General features: G+C 64.0%; 1 protein-coding gene and 1 long non-coding RNA gene across 3 annotated transcripts; both read right to left on the minus strand.

Annotated features, from left to right (window-relative positions):
• Nucleotides 1-1039: 1039 nt before the first annotated feature.
• GPR132 (G protein-coupled receptor 132) lies at nucleotides 1040-14025 on the minus strand. Of its 2 annotated transcripts, none has more exons than XM_040478402.1 (3): nucleotides 12896-14025; nucleotides 8567-8684; nucleotides 1040-3407 (listed from the first exon to the last, which is right to left on the minus strand). In XM_040478402.1, the coding sequence occupies exons 2-3, from the start codon at nucleotides 8571-8573 to the stop codon at nucleotides 2284-2286; spliced, it is 1131 nt and encodes a 376-aa protein (XP_040334336.1). In that variant the 5' UTR covers nucleotides 8574-8684; nucleotides 12896-14025; the 3' UTR covers nucleotides 1040-2283. The 2 variants fall into 2 exon arrangements, with proteins under 2 accessions (XP_040334336.1, XP_040334337.1); XM_040478403.1 differs by lacking the exon at nucleotides 12896-14025 and adding an exon at nucleotides 12410-12760.
• Nucleotides 14026-15330: 1305 nt separating this feature from the next.
• On the minus strand, nucleotides 15331-20718 carry LOC121032368 (uncharacterized). The gene is made up of 3 exons (XR_005791258.1): nucleotides 18848-20718; nucleotides 18334-18461; nucleotides 15331-16878 (listed from the first exon to the last, which is right to left on the minus strand). It is a non-coding gene; the product is annotated as an uncharacterized LOC121032368 (long non-coding RNA).
• Between the last annotated feature and the right edge of the window lie 373 nt (nucleotides 20719-21091).

Below are 21091 nucleotides of genomic sequence, written 5' to 3' on the forward strand. Positions count from 1 at the left end.
GCAGGTCACACCCCCGGCCCGAGACCCCGGCCCACCCCGGCTCCAGCCGCTCTACCTCGTGCATGAGGCCCCGCCCCCCCCGGGGGCCGGCCCCCCCCCCCCCCCCCCCCCCCAGCCCGTCAGCGACCTATGGTGACAAGGGGAGACACCCCCCACAGAGCCCCTAGCACAGAGCTCAGACCCACGTGCCGGTGAAAGCCAACCGTCTGTTCCTTCTCTCCTGTCCGGGACGCGCTCCTGGGGTGGTACTGAGGCACCGGGACCACGCTGCCTCTCATGCTGAGGTGTGGAAAGACCCGGAAGCCCCCCCGCCCCCCGCCCCCCGCCCCCCGCCAAAGCAGCTCCGGCCGGGGGCCCTCGGGCAGCCTGGTCACCCTGGTGCCCACGGGGAGGGGGTGCAGTTTCTGAGCTCCCCGAGGACGAAGGACAGGAAGCGGAGCACGCTGGGCCGGGACAGCTGTGAACCCAGCGCCCCTGCGCCCGTGCCCCGCGGCCACTGGAGCCCAGCACGTGGCCCTGGGACAGGGAGGAGAGGCGGAGAGTCCCAGAGGAGAAGGGCGCGGACACGGAGGCCGACGCGGGGGTCGGGCCGGGGATGGCGGGCACCGCCCACAGCTGGGAGAAGAGTCTGGAAGGGATCCCCCCCAGAGCCCCCAGAAGGAGCCCACCCTGCAGACACCTTGACCTTGGACGGCCAGCCCCCGCGACGGCGGCCAGAGAGAACAAGTTTGGTGCTAAGCTGCTCAGTCTGCGCCGAGTGGTTATGGTCCCCGGCAGGACGGCGCGGGCTCAGCATGGACGCCTTGTGGGCCTGTCCGCGGGCTCCGGGCTCCGTCCCCAGCGCCCCGTCCAGGGACACCGGGCTCCGTCCCCAGTGCTGAGCGTTCCGGACTGTGCCCTGAAGCCACAGCCGTCACCCCAGAGCCTGGGCACATACCCCTCCCACGGGCTTGGTGCCCCCAGACAGCCCTAGAGGAAAACACGTCCCTGAAAAGGGGAGGGTGGCATTATTTCGTTAGGAAGGCACCTGAGACTGGCGTGTATTTTCGCATTTTTATTTCCAAGTGTATCTTTTCGATGGCTCTCACTACAAAGAACCACCGCGGACAGTGACCGCTGCCTTACAGAAACGAGAGCACAATGTAACACGACGGCCCGGCACAGCTCGGGGGGACCCGGGGTGCCCAGGCCCCCACGCTGGGCGCACAGCCCGCCGGGCTCCTGTTTCAGGCGTGAGCTGCAGGTGTGTGTGAAGTGCCCGAAGGACAGGTAGTGGGTCAGCGTGCGGTAGGTGTCGTCGGCCTTGTTACAGATAGGGAAACCGAGGCAGCAACGTGACCTGGCCTAGACGAGCCCGGACGTGACCCGACGCTGTGCGTCTTCAGGGAGCCCACTTTCGGGCCCCATGGCCGACCAGGTTCCATGCTCCACCCACACTCCATCCGCACCTGGTGGAGGGGCTGGAGGCCTGGGGCCGTCACCTGCTCACTCCTGAGCCCCCCCGTTGCAAGCCCTCGGCGGCCTCTCCCCTGGCATTGAGGCCGGGAAGCCTTGACATGAAGGAATGAATCCCAGCCGTTCTCCGGGCCTCTTTAGCTGAGCGTCTGACCCTTCCCGGGTGTCCACCGGCACCCTCGACCTGGGCCACCCTACAGGAGGCCCGTCGGCTGCCCTGCTGAAGTCAGAGCAGTTGGTGCCCCAGCCCACGGCTTCCCCGAGGAGTCCCCGGCAGCCCGCGACCTCACACCTGCGTGGCACAGAGCCGGCCCGGCCGAGGGCCCTCCGGCCTGGGCTCCTGCCCCCTCGTCGGCCTTGGCTGTCCCACAGCGAGCTGGCCCTGCGGGAAGGGCATCCTGAGACGGAGCACAAAGATCCCCTGCCGTACTATCCGGTCATCCAAGCACTGCTTGCAGAAAAGCACGGGAAATAAAGTCACCACTGCGCGGGACCGGGCACCGTGCAGGGCCACACCGGGCAGGCGCGCGGCCCCTGCCCACAGCCCTGCTGTTCGCTAGTGGCCGGGTGAGCCGGCCGGGATGTGTGCGGACGAAGAGGCCGGCCTGCCAGCCGCGCGCTGCCTGGGCGAGCCGCCTCCTGTGTCGGCCCGGGCGGGGGGAGCCGGGGGGGCCGGGACCCTGATGGGCCGACGGAGAGCGTGGCTCCAGGAATGAGAGATCCTGGCAGGTTTCCCAGAGGGGGGCTTCTCGGCCAGCGCCGCGGGCACTCATTGGCAAGCTCAGTGGACGGGAAACCACACCACCTCTCCTGGGCTTCTACGTGGGCTCAACAAGACTCTTCGCCCGGCCTCTCCAAGGTGCACGGTGAGCCCCACGCACGCGGCTGTGGCTCCGGGGGCTCGACGATCCTGGGGATCGTGTGGCCGTTAGTGAGCGTCGTGGGCAGGGGCGCCTCCTCTGAGTCCTTGGAACACGTGAGCTTGACAACATCTGTCCTCGCGGAGCACTTCCTCCATTCCCTGTGGATCCTGGACACCTCTTGCCACGAGTGGCCCGTGGCCAGCACGTAGATGATGGGGTCGGCCACGCCGTTGGCCGTGGACAGGCACAGGAACACCGCGGAGGTCGTGTACAGGTTGGCTTCGAAGGCGCACATGGAGCCCGGGTCTCCCTTGTAGTAGGAAAAGGCGACGGCCTTGACGAGGAGCACCAGGTGGTAGGGCGCAAAGCAGACCAGGAAGATGAGCACCACCGCGATGGCCAGGCGCTTCGCCTTGGCCTTCTGGGTGGCGCTCAGGCCCGTGCTCAGCTTGATGCTCCTGAAGATCCGCTGGTTGGTGAACGCGATGACGGAGAGAGGGACGGCGAACCCCACGGCGAAGCGGGAGTAGCAGTAGCTGGCGACCCTGGTGTTGGTGGGCAGCGTCTCGAAGCAGGTGTCCCTGTCTTCCATCTCAAACACCGGGTAGTGGATGAGGCCGACGACGAGGAAGACGGACGCCGAGATGAGGAAGGCAGTCCTCTGGTGGCGGCGGCCTCGGGTCTCCAGGGCATACACCACCGCCGCGAAGCGGTCGCAGGAGACGCAGCACAGGAAGAGGATGCTGACGTACAGGTTGCAGAAGAAGATGTAGGCCGTCACCTTGCAGGCCCACGGGCCCAGGGTCCAGCGGTGCTGGTTCCGGATGTAGACGACCCAGAGGGGCAGGGTGCCGATGTAGAGCAGCTCGCACAGTGCCAGGCAGAACAGGTAGACCGCCAGCACGTTGCCCTGCCGCGCCTGCAGCAGCGTCAGCCACGCCGTCAGGCAGTTGGCCGGGAAGCCCAGCAGGCACACGAGGCTGTACGCCACCACCAGGACCACTCTGCTGTCCTCGAAGGACACGTTACAGGGGCCCGTGCCGGGAAACGGGGTCGCTGAGACAGGGCCGCTTACTAGGGTGTCGTTCCCTGTGGGACAGAGACAAGCGTGAGGATGGGAGCGCCTGGGAACCAAGAGAACATACGACTCGTGCTCGCTCCAGACCAGAGGCACCAGGCGTTTAAGGGTTCTCCAAATGCCTGTCAGATTTTTGGGCTCCAGCCTGGCGGCGTCACAGCCCATGGGCTGTGCGACGCCGAGTCCTCGTAACTCACGGAGGTCAGTTCTCAAAGGGTTGCTTGTGTGCCAGAAAACAGAGTGTATTCTTTTTTTTTTTTTTTTTTAGTGTTTATTTTTGAGACAGAGAGAGACAGAATGTGAGCAGGGCAGGGGCAGAGAGAGAGGGAGACACAGAATCCGAAGCAGCTCCAGGCTCCGAGCCGTCAGCACAGCCCGACGCGGGACTTGAACTCACGAACCGCTAGATCATGACCCGAGCAAAGTCGGGCGCTTAACCAACTGAGCCACCTAGGCACCCCCAGAGTGTATTCTTTAATTGTTGAGTGAGTGTTCTTCTGTGCACATTTTCAATAGAGTCGGGGTGCCCCCCCCCCACCGCCCTTCTATAGCAGCTTTCATGCTTTGACCCCCATCCCTGACCCCGGCTCGTGCACAGCACCATCTTGCCTGCTTCAACCGTCAGTTATGGAGAAAAGTGATTAACCCCCCCTGTCGTGATGGGGGATTTGTGTACTTCTTGTAGTTCTCTCAAGGTTTGCTTTATGTGTTTTAAGCCGTTGTTAATTGGTGCGTGTGAGTTAAAAACGGTTCTGATTTCCTGATGAATTGACCTCTGTACTATTATGTCATGGTCTCTTTATCTCTGGGGTCGGCGGAATAACGCCCCCCCCCCAAAGATGTGCACATCCTGATCCCAGAACCTGTGAGTCTAGCGGCTTGATTGGCTCATGTGCAACTCTGGTTCCGTGGCAAAAGGAGTTGCAAATGGAATTGGGTTTGTGAATTGCCTGACACTAGGAAAAGAGGGAGGCTGCCGTAGATTGCCGGGGCAGGCTCGGTGCTGTCACAGGGTCCCGGAATGTGGGGACGTGGGGGCCACCGGCCCTTCTGAAGAGGGAGGAAGGGGCTGCCAGCCCAGGGATGCGGGCAGCTTCTGGAGGCCGGACACGCAGGGAAACGGCTTCTCCCTGAGTCTCCAGGAGGAACGCGGCTGTGACACCCTGGTTTTAGCCCATTTCTCACCTCTCATCCCCCGAACAATGAAGATGGGCATTTATAAGCCTCTGTGTTTGTAGTCATTTGTAACACAACCACAGGAAGGCAGTGTAATTTCTAATAATGCTTTTAATACTAAGTCTTTGTTTAGTACTTAATATAAAAAGAGTGGCTCTCTCTCGATGAGTAGTCATTGGTATTTTTTTCCCCACCCCTACTTCCAGCCTGTCTGCATCCTTATGGTTTGGATGTGACGCTTCCGACTGGAGTTAGAAATCTGACGCTCGCTGCCTCTCGGTTACCGATTGCAATCCGTTTATACTCTTGACATCACTGATATGATTTTGTTGCTTTTCTCCACCTTACTTTGTGCTCCTTTGTCTGCTTTTCTGTTTGCTTTTATTCCCCTTTTGTCTTTTGTTATGGGTTGAACTGTGTCCCCCCCCCCGCAAAAAGACGTGGGGGACCCCTGACCCCAGCACCTTAGAACATGACCGTATTTGGGGCCGGTCTTTGCAGAGGCGGCCGGGTTCAGATGAGGCCATTTGGGTGGGCCCTAATCCCTTGGGACCGTGTTCTTCTTACGTGGGCACATTCGCACACAGGGACGCGGGTGGGGAAGACGGTGTGGGGACACAGGGGGACGGCAGCCCTCCACCAGCCAAGGAGAGCGGCTAGGACAGACTCTCCCTTCCCACCAAGCGAGCAAACACATCTTCTGGATTTGTTTACTTCTTAAATTCTGTTTCCCGCCTCTACTCATTTGGAAGTTATTATCAAGTCTATTTTTAGGTTTTTCAGAGACTACCCTGGAAACGAAATGTGTGCTTCCGTGTGTCCGGAGCTCGTCAGAGTCTGCACCCTGCTGAGCGTGTGGCCCGGGAGCCCCGAGCGCTATCTCTCTGGGCCCGACTGGCCGACGCACCGCTCCCCCCCAGGGTTCCAGTCGTGTGGGGACTCGCGCGTTTCTAGCTTCGCACGTTGGCCTTGTGGTCTGCCCTGTGCGACAAGCCACGCGGCGGCCGGGCTCCTGCCGGCTCACCTGCCTCCTCTGGGCCGCCCTCCTGAGACCCCTCGTCCTGCCTCAGGACGTCCTCTGCCAAGGACAGGACCTTGCTGGTAGGAGCCCCCGCGGGTCTGCCTGAGACGCCCTCTTCACCCAGGGGTCCCCCGCGGCTTTGGCACGTGGACGCCCTGTGCTCCGTCCTCTGGCCTCCGAAGCGGGGAGCAGTCACCCGTCGGTCTGGCTGTCCTGTCTTCGGACCTGTGGAATCCGAGAGTGTGTCGATCCCACCAGTGTGCAGGGACCCCAGGTTTCGCCCTCGGGGCTCTGCTCGGCTGTGTCGGACACACGAGTCTCATCCTGCTGTGGGGCCTCCTCCACCTCGGCCCCCTTGTCCCGTGCCATCCAAGGAGCCTGCTGGTGTCCAGCTATAGGGTAGGAGTCCCTTCATCGGTGTCTAACTCGTCCAAGTGATACAGCCTTCATTCCTGGAAACTCCATCTGGCTCCTTTCCAAGTCTGTCCGGATGGCCTCTGGCTCAGTCCGTGCCCTGCGTGCCCCCGACGCGCCCCAGGTGCCCCTGTCGCACCCATGAGGCCGTCCCAGCAGCTGGCACCGAGGGCTGAGGGCTCTGACCCCGCGGCACTAGCCCTCTGGCCCCTGCCCATGCGCCACAGCCCGGCTCCCTCGAAGGTGGGCGGCGGTTCTGAGCCCACGTTTGCTGGGCGTTACCTGCGGGCATTGCCTGAGTGGAAGGGGCATCGCCTCCCGTCACCAGTCGCCTGGGACCCCCATCCGAGCTCTGGCGGCCAGCGGGCAGGGATCCTCGGATTCACTCCAGCCCTCACTGCCCAGGGCTGTCCTTTGGGGTCCCGTATGCAGGGGACCCCTTTCAAGCCCCCCACCCACTCCCGCACCAGAGCCACGGCCCACCTGCTGTCCCTGCCCATTAGGAAGCGAACAGCAGTGAGTCAGGGTGTAGACGTAAAACGGCCTCTGTGCCGTCTTAGGCCCGTGAATGTCCCTGTGCTGATTCTCACTGAGATTCAGTAACAGGGGACAGTCACCATCATCTGGCATCACACGAAGTCTGAGGGCCAGAGACGCTCAGGGCTCTGGAGTTCTGGGGACCCCAATGCCCCGGGACGGAAGGGACCGCATCGGTGCACAGCCTCGGACACCCACCCGGCCCGGTGCCGCTGACCACCTTCCCCACCCCTGCTCAGGGTTTTCCTTCCCCTCGAGAGTTCAGACAAGCTTTCACGGGGCTCGGCCGATGTGTGACCCAGCTCTGAAGTGTTTCACAGCAGGAACGCGTTGAGGCTGGCCGACGGGCCACCGCATGGGAAGTGGGAGCCCCAGGGAGTGCCCCTAGTGTCCCTTCACCTACAACTGGGAAGATGCCCGGACACGGGGGCCCCTGCAGCACCTGCTTGTGACAGAGGCCCCCGGAGGAAGGCGTAACCTGACGGCCACCTTTGAGTCACCACCCCGTCCGACAGCAAGAAGCCAGTGAGGAGAACGGCCCTGAGCCCCGGCTCAAGCTGCCAGAGCTCGAGGTGGGTCCTCACCTGCCCTCCCTCACCGGTGCTCCTGAGGGGCAGGCGATGTGGCGGGCGGACGAGTCACAAGGATGAAGCGTGTCCTCAGGCGTGAGCCCCCAGCTGTAAGTGGCAGGGACACTGCAGACGCACGCACTCTCTGGGGACCCGCCGTGGGGAAGGAATCTGCCGCGTCCCGGGCACCTCCCTCTCCTGCCCAGCCTGCTCTCCTGGGCCCCCTCTGACCGCCCGACCTGCGCCCGGGGCCACCCTGGGCCCCGTCCTCCCTCCCCCGCCTCCTCTGGGACCTGTCACAGAAACGAACGTCTGTGTCCTTCCTGGTGACACACGCTTACCAGAGCCTTTGCCCCTGGCCCCTGCCTTTCAGTTCCTCAGGAGACGCTGGGGACGCTTGCAACACTGCCACACTGTCCCCGTTAAACCGGAAGTTAAACCCGAAGTCCCCTCAGCTCCCGCAGCGCCCACGCCCTGTTCTGCTCAGTCCCTGGGAGTCGACCCCCCCAGGCCCCCGCAGGAGTGGGGTCACACAGGATTTGTGTTTCTACGTCTGGCTTCCCTCACTTGGCTTCAGGTCCTCAAGGCCCGTCCCTGCCGCCACCAGTGTCCGAACGTCCTTCGGCGCTAAGGCTGGGCCGCGTGCGTTCACGCAGTCCTCCGTCGATGGAGGCCCGGGTCGTTTCCACTCCCCCCCCCTTTCGGACGCATGCTGCCGAGAACTCGGGCGTGCAAACGTCACTTCGACACCCGGCTTTCACTTCTTTCGGGTAAATACCCGTAGTGGGATTGCTCATCACACGGCAGTTCTGTTTTTGACTTTGTGAGGAACCGCTGGGCTGTTTCCCGTAGCGGCCGCGCCAGCTTAACGTTCCCACCGACGGTGCACGGGGACCCGGTCTCTCCGCGTCCTCGCCAACACTTTGGTGTTTTGTTTTGTGAGGGTTGCCGTCCTAATGGTCCTAATGGGTGTGAGGTGGCTTCCCCGCCCCCTCCCCGGGACAGGCACAGCCATCCCCATTTACCGGCGAGGGTCCGAGGCACGGGGGCCTGGGCGCTGTCGGGCCCACTTGTCAATTGCCCCCCCCCCCCCACCGCAGGCACACACGAGGGCCCCGACCCCCTGGGAAAAGGGCGGGAGACAGGTGACAGGTGACAGCTCTGGGGCTCGGCACTTGGCCAGAGATGGGCATGATAGGAGACCCCGGTCCCTCGCTGTCCTGTTCCCGGTGTTTCCTAGCACCTCGAGAGCAAAGAAACAGATGCTTCCCTGTGTCTTGATGGAGAGCCTACACCTTTATTGTTTCGGAGACGGTTTTTTTTTTAGACAAGGCTATTTTTCACGCTAAGTTTTGAAGTAATTACTCCCATGTTGAGGTGACGTGCATTCTAGAAAAATTCTTGCAGTCCCTCCTAAGTGGTTAAAGTCGACGGAGACGTGAAGGGGGCTCACCTGGCATACTTGAGTTGCTCCGATCTCAGAGAGGCTCTAGCATGCACTCCGGTTTCTAGTACATGTCATGTGTTTTCTTGATCCTACTGAGCAGTTTGCTCCAAGAGCTCAAAGTGACCTGGACAAAGAGTAGGACGGAATGGCTTTAGGAAAATCAGATTAGATCAGAAATTAAGTCATTCAACAGATGACTCAACCCTTAGCGAGCATTTGTTATGTGTCAAGTCTTGTATTTTGATATATAGATATAACTATATATGATATATAGGATATATATATGATATATAGGATATATATAGATACATGATATATATGATACACATGATATATAGATATATCTATATATGATATATAGATATGTTTGGATATATATAGATATAACAGCAGATCCTCAATATACAAAGAACATCTACAAATCAATAAATATGGGAAGTTTTGGGGCACCTGGGTGGCTCAGTCGGTTGAGCGTCCGACTTCGGCTGAGGTCATGATCTCACAGCTCGTGAGTTCGAGCCCCGCATCAGGCTCTGTGCTGACAGCTCGGAGCCTGGAGCCTGCTTCAGGTTCTGTGCCTCCCTCTGTCTCTGCCCCAACCCACTCGCCTTCTGTCTCTGTCTCTCTCAAAAGTAAACAAACATCAAAAAATACAATAAAAAATGAATGAATATAAGAAGTTTCGGAACCCATGAGCAGATACTTTGCAAAAGACGTAATAAACAGCTCCTAAAAACCCAAAAAGTGCTCGACTCTACTTATAATCAAAGAAATGCGAACATCAACGTCAGAAGGGCAGTCTTTTCTTGCTTATCAGGCTGACAAAAACAAAGGACTCTAATTCTCAGTGTTGGCCAAAGTGTGAGGAAGCGGGTGTCTTTACTGCGTTGATGGGAGCGTAAACCGGCATGAATGTTTTGGGCCCGATTGTGCAGCATGCTTCCAAAAGTCTGGGGCGCACTTAACTTTTGATCATGTAAAATCCTTTCTAGGAATTTCCCCTGGCGAAACGATGACCCAAAATGTGAAGTGCGTGTGACTTGCAGGCATGTCACGGCACCTCCCCCCTACGGAAAGGACCAGGACCCCCGGGAGAGCGCCCACCATGCCTGTAGGGGCCTGAGCTACAGCAGGGCCCTGGCAGGTGGGGGACAGCGTCCACGGCACCCTATCTCGATACTTCCTTCCCTCACCAGAGGCGCCCTTATCCGCCAGAGAGGGTCTGGGAGAAGGCGAGCGCCCTAAACCCACGCTCCCACAGTGTGCAGAGCACGCCCGGAGCCCCAAGGGGCCCTGGGCTCCTGCTGTGCTCCGTGAGGCAGGCCCATGGGCCTCTCTGTCCTGCAGGGGCAGAGGCTGGGCCCAGAGGGGCTGCTGTGCTGGCCCCAGTCCCGCCCGAAGCTGCCTGGGCAGGGGAGGTGCACCCTAAGAGCGCAGATTACCCGCCCGGCCCCCCTTGGCGGCGTGTTTCCAGCAGTCAGAGGTCACAGGAAGCCAGGGTTTGCCTGAAGCTACAGAAAGTAGCTCCTGGAAGTCAACAAGGTGAGTCTAGAAAGTTGTTTCCCAAGTGACGTTGACCTTCTGAGCCCACGTTCCCAGACACGCTGGCAGGCGTGGGCCCGGAGGGCCGCCGCTGGGCCTTGCCCATCCCGCCCCCGGGTCTCGGGTCAGCCCCCTACCAGTTGGGAAGGGCCGACAAGGGGGGCAGCCCCCGGGAGTTCCCTGACAGGTCTGTGGCCTGTTCTAGAAGGCCCTGCCCCCGCAGGAGATGGTCTAAGGCGTTCCCGGCTGTGACCCAGCAGGGCCCGCGTGGCGCCACCCCCCAGCACGGAGCCCCGGCCGGCCAGGGGTGAGGGGGTGGGCCCGACTAAGGGGGGCCCCCAAAGGAGGAGCTGCGGGGACGCCAGGCCACCCGGAAGCCGTCAGGACATCCTGCAGCCCCGGGAGCGTGGGTGCCACCAGCCTCAGCCCGGGGCCCGAGTTCCTCCGTCACGACGGTGAGCTGCCTGCTGCAGGGGCTCCGGGCCCGGCCGCCCTCACGCTAACTCTCGAGTATTCTGGAAGCTGTGAGGCTGAGCCCGTCCCCGGGGGGCCGCACTGCCCGGTCTCCCCCGCGCACACAGGAGCGGGGAGGGGTGGGGTCTCTCGCAGCCGCTTCTGCAAACGCCGGAGGAAGTGGTGCCCGAGCAAAACAGCGCGCTCCTCTGAGCTGAGGCCTGCGGGGGCCGTGTGGAGAGCAGACCGGTGCGGGGCGAGGGGGGTCCTGGGGCAGCGTGCTCACGCGGCCCGTGGGGGCCCGGTGCTCGTGTCCAGGTCCGGGCCACCTCCCTGACCGTCAGGCACCGGCAGTGCGGCCCGCCCCCGGCCAGCGCCTTGCTCCCGCCCAACCTCGGCGGGTCCCTGCATCATCCCGGTGGCCGGGACACGGGGCAGCCCAGGCCTGCGTGGGGGTTGGGGGCGCTGGCCGCGGCACCCGGCACGGCCAGGGTGGCAGTGGCCGTGCCCTCTCGGCGTCCCCACCCCACCCGCCGCAGCGCACCCTGGCCGTCCCGCGGGGCTGGATGTTAGGTGGGGGCGCCAAGAGCGGCGGGGGTGGCTCCCCGTGTCCCTCCACAGCAGCTCGTGGTCACGCACGGTGGCCAGTTCTTTCCGAGAGCCACCGCGTGTGCGGGCGGCCGTGGGGACCCACAGAGGCGGGTGTCAGCTGTGGGGCAGGCGGAGTGACACATCCCGCGGGACGGCCCGCTGCAGGTGCCAGGCCTCACCCAGCTGGCTGCTCCCAGCCCGGGGACGCAGGGAAGGGACAAGCCCGCCATGCCTGGAATGCCAGCCTGGGCCTGGAGGCCTGGGGTGGGGGGGTCTCTGTCCTCGGTCTATTCTCTCGGGGAGCTACGACAGCCACACAGCCCCGGGCATGACCCTGCGCCTCCACATCCCCAGGGGCCCACAGGCCCCACCTCCCCCCAGCCCGGCCAGGGCTCCGGTGACAGCTGGCTCCAGTCCCCTCGCGGCTCCTTCTGGTCCCCCGGCTCCGCTCCCAGCGAGCGCCCTCACCGGCCGCTGTTCAAACACAACCCGCTGAACGAGTGCATCTCCCACCACGTGCTGCACCGGCAGCCCGTCCCCCCAGCTTCTCAACTATATTCCTCAGCTCTGACGACAGGACTTTCAAACAGACCCCAAGGCACAGCCACGGGACACACAGCGTCTTTACCCCGCCCTGACCGTCGCCCCCGTCCCGACACGTTGCTGAAAGCCCCGGGGATCGTCTGTGGTTTCTGGGGCCGTTTCACGAACACTGCTGGACATTTCGGGTTCTTCCACGTTCCCCACATTCTCACACCCAGCCCTGACTTCGTTTCTGTGTCCCAGCTGGGAGTTTCTGCGCCCCCGGCCCTCATGGCACACAGACCACGTGTGTTTCCCACGCCCGGTGGCCAGGCCACTACTGTTCCCCTTTTGATAGACTCTTTTTGAGTAGGCTCTACAGCCCAGCGCGGGGCTCGAACTCACGACCCCGAGATCAGGGGTCATGTACTCCGCCGACTGAGCCGGCCAGGCACCCCCTCCTCGCATAGATTTTAAGTGCAAGTCTTCAAAATTCATTTGCGAGGCCGCGCGGCTGGCTCAGTGAGTAGAGCACAGGTCTCCTGACCTTGGGGTTCGAGTGTCCTTAAAAAGAATTGTCTTAATTCATTTCATGTCTTTGGCAACAAGCTTGATGGGCCCCCCCCCCGGCCCCCCCGGGGGGGGGGGGGGGCCCGGGCGCGGGCCCCAGGTGGCTGCCTCCCCCCTGTTCCTGGCAGGTCCCCTGAAACCATCCTGTCACCTTCCTGGGCACACACGTACTTGGGAGAATAGGGGGTCTCACTCCCCGTCCCGGCTCTCGGCAGATACGGAACACCCCGCTGGCCTTGGCCCCACACCGGACGGGGCCCCAGGACCAGGCCCTGCGGCCAGGCCGACTGTCGCCCCAGCAGAGACCCCGCTGTCCTGCCTGTCCTCCTCATGCCCACGTGGCCCCAGCAGCCCTGGAGGCCAGGGAGCCAGGCGCTTTGTACATCACCCACCAAACACCCTGAGAATCAGCCGCGGTCCCACAGCGGCCAGGAAGTGCCACTCCCCGCCCCGGAGAGGAACCTGCCTCTGAGCTCCGACTCGCGGGCCCCCTGGAGCAGCGACCACCGCGAGAACTCGGAAGAGGCCGAGCGAAGGACCCCAGGTTAAGACCCTCGACCAAGCCCCCACCTTTGTGCCAACAAATCACCCCAGCCCCCCACCTGTCCGGGCGCCCCCCTGCCGACCGCTCCCCAGCACATGGAGCCCACGACTTACTCAGGGAGGCAGACCTCATGCTCAGCTGTGAACTTTCAGGAAGTAGCAGGGGTCCAGAGATCTCTCTCAAACCCTCCTAACCGCAAACGGGCGGGCCCAGGATGGCTGGCGGGGTTGGGGCGTCCGTCATCCGCCTGGCGCCTTGAACTCTCCTGGAGGCAGATGCAGGGAAGCAGCCCACACCTACTTCTCCTTGTGGCTCGTGGCGGTGACAACCTCAGACACAGGCCACACGCTCCGCATTCGCTCAGGACCTTCCCAGCTGGCTCGGCCCACAGGCGGGAGCAGCGGGAGCGACCGCTGGCGCGCGGCCGACCCAGACACACGGCTCCTGCCCTGGCCCCCGGTGCGCCCTCCCCTGGCGGTGGTTCACGGGGTGACCTCCCTCCTCACTTCCCTTGCCCGGGGCGGGGCTCCCACTGGAAGGAAGGGGCCTGCGCGCCCTGTCCTCGGCTCTGAGTCTGGCCCCAGAGTTCATCCCGGCTGGGCGCAGCGGACTTCGCCGGTGGGATTCTCTGTGAGGGGCCACACGGGTTCCCTGGGACACAGCGTCCTGCACCGAGGCGCTGCCCCGCCCTGGCGGGCCCAGCTGCCGGTCCCCCGTCCGGCTTACAGGACCCCAGGCTGAGGCACCCGCAATCCAAACCCCCACCCCACTTTCCTCGGGAAACGCTAGGGGGCTGCAGGTGATCCGCTGCCTTCCCCCACTGCCAAGGCCTGACCCGGTCCTGACTCTGTCAGTCCAGGGGGGCGCAGGGATGGGCCCCCCGCACTTCTCGGGTGGCCGTGCCCGGCCCTGCAGCAGGGACAGTACGTGGGGGCGGATCTAAGGCAGCCGCACCCCCAGGCGTGTTCGGGGCCGGGAGGGTCGCTGTGGGGGGTGCCCCGCAGGCCGCCCTTTCTCTAAGGGACTCTCGGGGCTCAGCCTGCCACCCTGCAGGCTCTCGTGGCTCTGGGCAGGGGTCCGCTCAGACCCGGCCCGAACAGCGATTCGGCGCGAGTGGCTGCCGAGTATCTAGAACGCTGGGCCTGGAGTCCGCACAGGTCTGGGTGCAGGGCGCACCTCAGCCTCCCGGAAACACCCGCCTGGGGCCTGGCCACTGCCCACGAGCACCACGCGCCTCCCGGGTCTCGGCTCAGGGTGGCCTGGGAGGTCGGGCCTCAGCAGGGCCACAGCCCCCATCAGGCCGGGTGTACCGGGGATGGCGGGGTCCGGGCCGGGCCTCCGCGGACGGGTCCGTGTCTTCTGGGGCTCCCCTGAGGCCCCGCTGATGGGTTCAGGTCTGACACAGCTCCAACCTGCACCACCGTCGGCTCTGTGCCTTGGTGGCCGGGTCGGGGACGGCGGCTGGTTCAAGTTAGGTCCGCTGAGCCCTCCACCCCCACCGTTAGTAGGGCCTCTTCCGGGGCACGGACTCCGGCCCAGCGAAGGGCGTGCGTGTGTGGGACGAAGGTCTCAGCGGAGTACGGGGCTGCCGAGAAGCAGGGGTGAGCTCACCTGGCCGAGGGGCTGGGGGCCTATTCCCGAGGGCCGACTGCCTTCCAGGTGGGGGGAAGGGGGCCGTAGCCACCTGACAGTGCCCCCAGGGGTCACTGGCTCCTGACTCCTGCTGGGAAGGTCCCCCACGGAACCCGGAAGGACTCTGCACGCATCGCATCGGGGCCACCTCGTTCACACCATCTCACCATAAGCAGAAGTCGTTCACCATTTCGAGTAGGTCCTATTGTCTCAGACTGAATCTCAGAAGGTAGGGAAGGGTGGGCGGGACGGCTCTCTCCCACCTGCTCCGGCTCTCGGGGTGTCTGCCCAGGGCGGTCTGCACCCCCAGCCGAGGGGCTCAAGGGTGTCTATTCTCCTCCTGGGTCCTAAAGTCTTTATAACGAAAAGGAGGCAGGCTGACGAGCCCTCGAGGAACCACCAGCTGGATTCAACAGATGTGAAGACCTCGGACGGGCTTCGTCTAGAAGCGTCCACGTGTCTGAGTGGAACGCAGGCCCCCGACTCAGCCCCCGGGACACTGGCGCGTCCACCTCCGGCCCCCCCCCCCCCCCGCCGGCGCACGCGGCCACCCCGCCTCTCACCCGCGCTCTGTGCCTCCCCGGTTGCCCCACGTGGTCTGACAGCGGGTCCCTCGAGCCAGGGTCCGATCGAGGGTGGAGCACCCCCGCCTGTGTCTGCTGGGCCCCTCCACCCCCAGCCGCCCATAGGGTCGACAGTTTAAAGTGACCCGACCCGTTGGATCTGCTCGGTTGGGTCCTTCAGGTGTCATTTAACGTGTTCTTCTCTCACCTGTTTCCCAAACTAGGAAGGGGGGTTCTCCCGCCTGGTTTGGGGCAGTTTGGCGTTTCTGGCGGTCGCACCTCTGGAGAGCGTGTGGTAACACAAGAGGCTCACCGCCTCCCCTCCCCTCCTCACCACCTCCCCTCCCCTCCTCACTCACCCTGGGAGCCTTAGCGTCACTCGGAGTCCCGCCAAGGCAACACTTCACCTGCTTCGCTAAGTGCCGATTTTGCACTTCCGTGATGCTTCCACGCGCATCCGCTGGCCAGCGTGTGTGGGAGGCACCGTCACCCAGCATGTTCCTCTGGGAAGCTCTCCAGAGGTGGCTGAGCACTCAGAGTCTCTCTCTCTCTCATCAAGGACTCATCGGTCTGTTCGAATGTGGGAAATCCTAGGTATCACAAAACCTACAGTTCCGACCGCTTCTCCGTGTATGCCTCAGTGGCATTAAGTACATCGACACTGGCCACTGCCACCACCGCCTCCAGGACACGTCCAAGGTCCCAGGCTGAAGCCCTGTCCCCGTGAAACACAAACAGCCCTTCCCCGGCCGGCATCACTCTGCTGTCCGTGTCCACGAAGCTAGCCAGTCTGGGGACCTTCTATTTGTGGCTCAGACAGGCTTTGTCCCCCTCAGACAGGCTCAGACAGACGGGTGTGTGTCACTCGGCGTAGCGTCCTCAGGGCTCACCTGTGCCGGAGCAGGTGTCGGGACGCCCAGCGTGCGGGTGGACCGCACCCCGCGTGTCCATTCCCGTGTCGAAAAACGCTGGGCTGCTGTCGCCCGCCGGCTGCCGGGGCCTGGGGGATGAGGCTCACGGGTCTCCGGATCTCCAGCGTGTCTCCGTGAGGCACGGTCATCGTTCTGAAAGATGCCAAACTTGCCCCAAATCTGAGCAGTTGCCCACGCTGCCTCTGTGGGGTTGATCTTACGGTTTGTCTCCCTAGACCTGCCCTCGAGGTGCACTTGCTCCGTCGGTTGCCCACGCCACGTGCCTGGCACAAACCCTCCCTTGTCGTGGGCGTCGGTCTGTCCGCGGTGGCCTGGTCCTGTTTGCTGGGATGCTCAGTTTCTGCTGCTCCGAATGGTCCTTCCAGCCTCCCTGACTCCTCGCGTCTCCCCACCCTCCTGTGGCTCTGCCGCCTTCGGCCGTCGTGATGGAGGAGGGGAAGGCAGGGGGCTGCGGGGGCTTCCTCCTAAAAGGACAGGAGTTCCCTCAGACGCGGCTCTGAAGAGAGTGGCCCTGAGAGGGAGGAGGCGGGGGAGCAACGGGGCTTCCGAGAGGGGCCATCTCAAGAGCTCAGTGATTTTGAAACCCTCGTTGCCACCGGGCCACACGCTGAGTGTGAACCATGAACCCTCCTTCAGCCCAGGACAGCCTGCCCCCACCCCCACGGATGAACACACTCAACACACAGGGGTCTTCTCTCTCGGAGCTGACACGGAAGCGTCCACAGCCTTGGGAAGCTGGTGCCTGATCTCGTGGTCAAAGGTGGCTGCTTGAGCTCCGGCCTTCACAGCTGTATTTCAGGCATCAGGAAGGAGGACAGCGGAGGATGGTGGAGCCCCCCGCCTGTAAGGAGGCGTCCCAGACTTCCGGCCCAGTCCTTCCAGCCCTGCGTCCTGGGGAATGCGGTGCTGTGGCCACGCCTGGCTGCAGGGGAGACTGGAAGGCGTGATCTCTGCTGTGTCTGCCGATGCCTAAGAGAGAGGGGGACAGACGCTGCCTCGGGCACACGCGGTCACCAGCTTCTCTTCGACCCGGCAGGGTCGGGGGGTGTGCACTCGGCAGGCCCTGGGATGAAAGTGGACCAGAAGGGGTCGAGCTGGGAAAAGCACGGAGGAGCCTAGGGACCAGACGAGCTGGGGAGAGGGGTGTCCGGGGGAGGCCCCCGGGGCGTGATGGACGAGGGGAGGCCCCCGCGACCCCTCCGCGGTCCCGCCTCCGGAAGCAGGATGGGCGTGGCTCCTGGCCTCTGCGCGCACCGACAGAGGTCCGCCCTTCCGGGGGGAGGTCGTGATGCCGAATAGCCTCGGTGGGCAGCCCGGAGTCTCCGCGGGCCACCAGCTATTCAGCAGGAAGTATCAAGTGTCACTTCGGGTGATATTTTGGGGGTGCACACAGTGTCGCCTCTACCTGCTGGGGACGCAGAGGATCCCGGAGCCCTGCAGAGGGGGTCACAGCCACACCGGACCCTGCTCTTGTGACCAGCCGTCGGCCCCGTCTGTCCGCCTGTCTCTTCAGTCCGCGAGCCCCACGGGCCGCGGGCCGGCACCCCATCCACTTTGGTGCCCCCGAGCCCACCGTGCCCTGAGCGTCCTCCCCGTCAGAGGGAACCAGTCTCAAAAGATTACGCGTGGGTGCGGCCTCCTGACGTCAGAGCTGCTGCCGGGTGGGCGGAGGAGGACGCCCACCCTCGGATTATGGGGCGTTTGGGGCACCACAAAGGGTCCCTTGCGCCCAAGAAAACCTGTTCCAGGGGGTCGCGGACCAAGTGGCGAACAGAACAATAAGCATCAGAAGAAAGCGGAGGTCTTCACGTCCTGGGTGCTGTCGGGGCCGGGGCACGGCAGGCGACCGTGGGCCCTTGCTGCAGGACGGCCACCCGCTTGGCGGGACAGAGGTGACCGGCGCACCCGCGAGCTGCGCGTGAAGGTGCAGAACCAGGCCGTTCAGGGAGGACTGTGCCGGAGGGCGCCGCGCCGCCCCGGGACACAAAAGGACCTGAGAGTCCCCCCGACGCACCAGGAGGCCCCCGCCTGCTGTCCCTCCCCTGGCCACTTCAGGAAGCGCTGTCCAGGCGGCCAGGTGGTGAGGCTCACGGAGCACCGTGCGTCAGTGTCCGCCTTCTTTTCCGACTCGTTCCTCCAGTCCCCACACTGCCGAGGTCGGCCCCAGACGGGAGACGAAAACCTGGTTGTTCCCACCGGGTTCCTCCGGCCTCCGGAGCCCCCCGGCCACCATCTCCCCCTTGCAGCACGTCCAGGCCAGGGCCTCCCCGGTGGTCCCCAGGCAGGACGATGTCTCACCCAAGGGGACATTCTTGGTTTCACAACTGAGGCGGGACGCTCCTAACGTCTGGGGCCGGGGGGCCACGGGTGACGCTGCACATCCCCTAATGCACAGAACACCCCTCCCCCACCACAAAGAATTACCTGGCCCCAAACGTTGGCAGTGACGGTGCTTCCAGAGAGCCTGCCGGCCTGTGGGCACCAGGGGAGGGCTGGGAATCGCTCTGCCCACGTCCCCATGAGGAGAGCGGGCCGGGCACACAGGCCGCCTGCTGCAGAGAGGAGGCCCCTGGCCCTCAGCGCCGCCCCCCGCCGAACCACCCGCCCTCCCCCCCCCCCCCCCAGCCAGGGCGGCTTGCCTGGGAGCCTGGATGAGACCCTGTCCCCAGCCACCCCCCTCCCCCACCTTCCTGCCTTCCCGTCTCCCCCCCCCCCCCCCCCCGGCCCGTGGCATCTGGGACCCAGGGCCTTCCTCCCGCCTGCACCCTCTGCAATACAGAGAAAAGCAGAAGTGCCCTCGGACGGGGAATGCCAGGGGTGGGGTGGGGTGGGGGCTGCGGCTAGCCACCCCCCCACCCCCCCACCCCTGCAGCTGGCTGACACCTCCTAGAGAGCAGCCCCTGCAAACACACTGCTGACATCTGGCACTACGACTCACACAGGAAGCAATTTGGTTTCCTCTGCAGGGCCTCTAGCCAGCCTCAGGTCTCAGCAGTCTGGTAACGCCCAGCTTGGGGGGATGGGATGGCGGGGAGGGGGCCCAGGATGCCAGGCCGGGGTGCTTACAGAGCCCCTGCCCTGTGCACCACCCTGCGCAGCTTCTGGAGACCAGGCGGGTCCTCCGGGAGCCCACAGCCCACGGAGGGGGCCCCCTCACGTCAGCGGGCGCCAGAGAGAGGCCGCTGTGGCCACCCCGGGAGTGTGACCAGAAGCATTGCAGAAGGACTTGGAGCCTGGAAGGGCATCAGGGCAGAGGGACAGGGACAGTGAGGCTGGGAGGGGTGAGTGCCCCCTGGGCCTGCAGGGTCTCCCGGGGAGGGGGGGGGTGTGGTGGCGAGTAGATCCTTTCTGTGAGGGGCCGAGCGCTCCGTCACACGCTGCCCTGCCTCGTCAGGGCGAGGGCAGAGCCAGAGGGCGGCGTCCAGGCCTGCGGCCCCAGCACCAGGAGACAGAGAGCAGGGGCCGGGACCCACTGGATACGGGCAGGAGGGGAGGCGGAGGCAGGAGCTGGGCATCGCCCAGGGGACGGCTAGGCGGGGGGGGGGGGGGCGCGGAGGGCTGCCCAGAGGAGACCCGGGGCCTCAGGGCACTACAGGTCAGCTGCCTGTGGTGAGGTGGGGCCAGGCCAGAGGGCGGGGGTGCAGGGGTGCAGCTGGCCCACGGCAGAGGTTATGCTGGGGGGGGGGCGGGGGGAAGGCGTGAAGCTCTGACGGGCTCCCCGGGGGCAGCAGGGGCCGCTTCTCCCCCTCATAGAAAATCCAGGCCAGAGGCAGGCGCCGTGTCCACTTCCTGCCCCTCACCTGCCGCCCAGCGGGGAGGGGGACGAGGCCTCGGTGAAGCCTTCCACACCAGCCCCGCCAGCACCCACCCGGAGACCAGGCCTTGCTCACCTTCACACGCATGCGTGGCTGCACACGTGTGCACACACAAACACACCACACACCCACCTGCACACCATCACGTGTGCAGGAACCGGCTCCTCGGGGGGGGGGGGGGGGGGGGGGGGGCCCCGGGGGGGGGGGGGGGGTGAGGGGTCACCTGCGAAGCCCTCAGCAGCCCCCGGGGGAGGGGGACGTCTGGAGCCCCTGAGCCCAGAAGCAGGGCTGGGGGCTGCGAGCTGGGAGGCTGGCCTCCAGCCTCACCTGTCTGCTCCCGGGCCTGCCCCCCCTCCCTGTCAATTTTTTCCGCCACTGGGGGTCCCTCGAGACTCCACGGGCATTTCCCAGTCCGTGAACTTGGGACATGCTCACGTCGTCCATAATTTCTTTCCACTGTGCAAATCTGTGGTCTCCTTGGATACCTTAACTCCTAAGTATTTCATTCTTTTTGATGTTATCGAAGAGGAAATTGATTTCGCAACTTCCCTTCCGGGAGTTCGCCACGAGGGCCGGAAACGCAGTGGGACCCCCGCGCCGCCTTTGCGTCGGGCTCCTTCGCCGGCTGCGCTTGTTGGAACAGGCTTCTCGTGACTCCTGGAGGGTTTTCTACACGCGGGATCCCGTCATCGGCAAACAGTCTTCCTTCCTCCTGCCAGGTTGGATGCCTTTCGGGTCGGTTCGCTGGGACGCCCACGCGGCTTGTGTCGGCACGGAGAGCCCCCTCGTCCTGCTTTACCTGTGTGACCCCCGCTCGGCAAACTAACATCCCGGCCTCAACCCGCGAGAAGCCGCCCCAGCGCCACTGAAAATGTTCCTTTCTTGCTGGAGGTTGCAGGCCACCCTGGGTGCCTCGGGGTCCCCCCGCCGTCCAGCCCCGGGGCTTTCCGGCGGCAGAGGTGATGGCACATTGTCCGCGGCCCCGGCCGCACCTCAGAGCCCGGTCAGTGTGGTGGGGGGTGGGGTGGGGACAGGGGAAAAGGTCTCCGTCCAGGCTGCGGCCACAGCGGGGGCGAGGATCTCCCTGGCTCTTCTGCCTGCGGGAGCAGAGTGTGACCCGTCACACGCGGGCAGGACCGCTGGCCCCGCGCTGGCTTCGGGGCTGCTGTGCTGCGACGCTCTCTGCCACCTCCACGTCCGCACTTGCCAGACCCAAGCGTCCACACGGACGACTTTGAACCATCGCTTCCATGGACCTGCTGACCATAGGACTAGTCAAGCTTTTTCTCTCTATTTTTCTAATAATTTGTCTGTCTCATCTATGTTTCCAGAAATGCTGACGTACGCCTGTTTACAGTATTCTCCTG

This window comes from Herpailurus yagouaroundi, unplaced genomic scaffold (genome assembly GCF_014898765.1).
Source record: "Herpailurus yagouaroundi ecotype Mexico unplaced genomic scaffold, PumYag 141, whole genome shotgun sequence".
Lineage (NCBI taxonomy): Eukaryota > Metazoa > Chordata > Mammalia > Carnivora > Felidae > Herpailurus > Herpailurus yagouaroundi.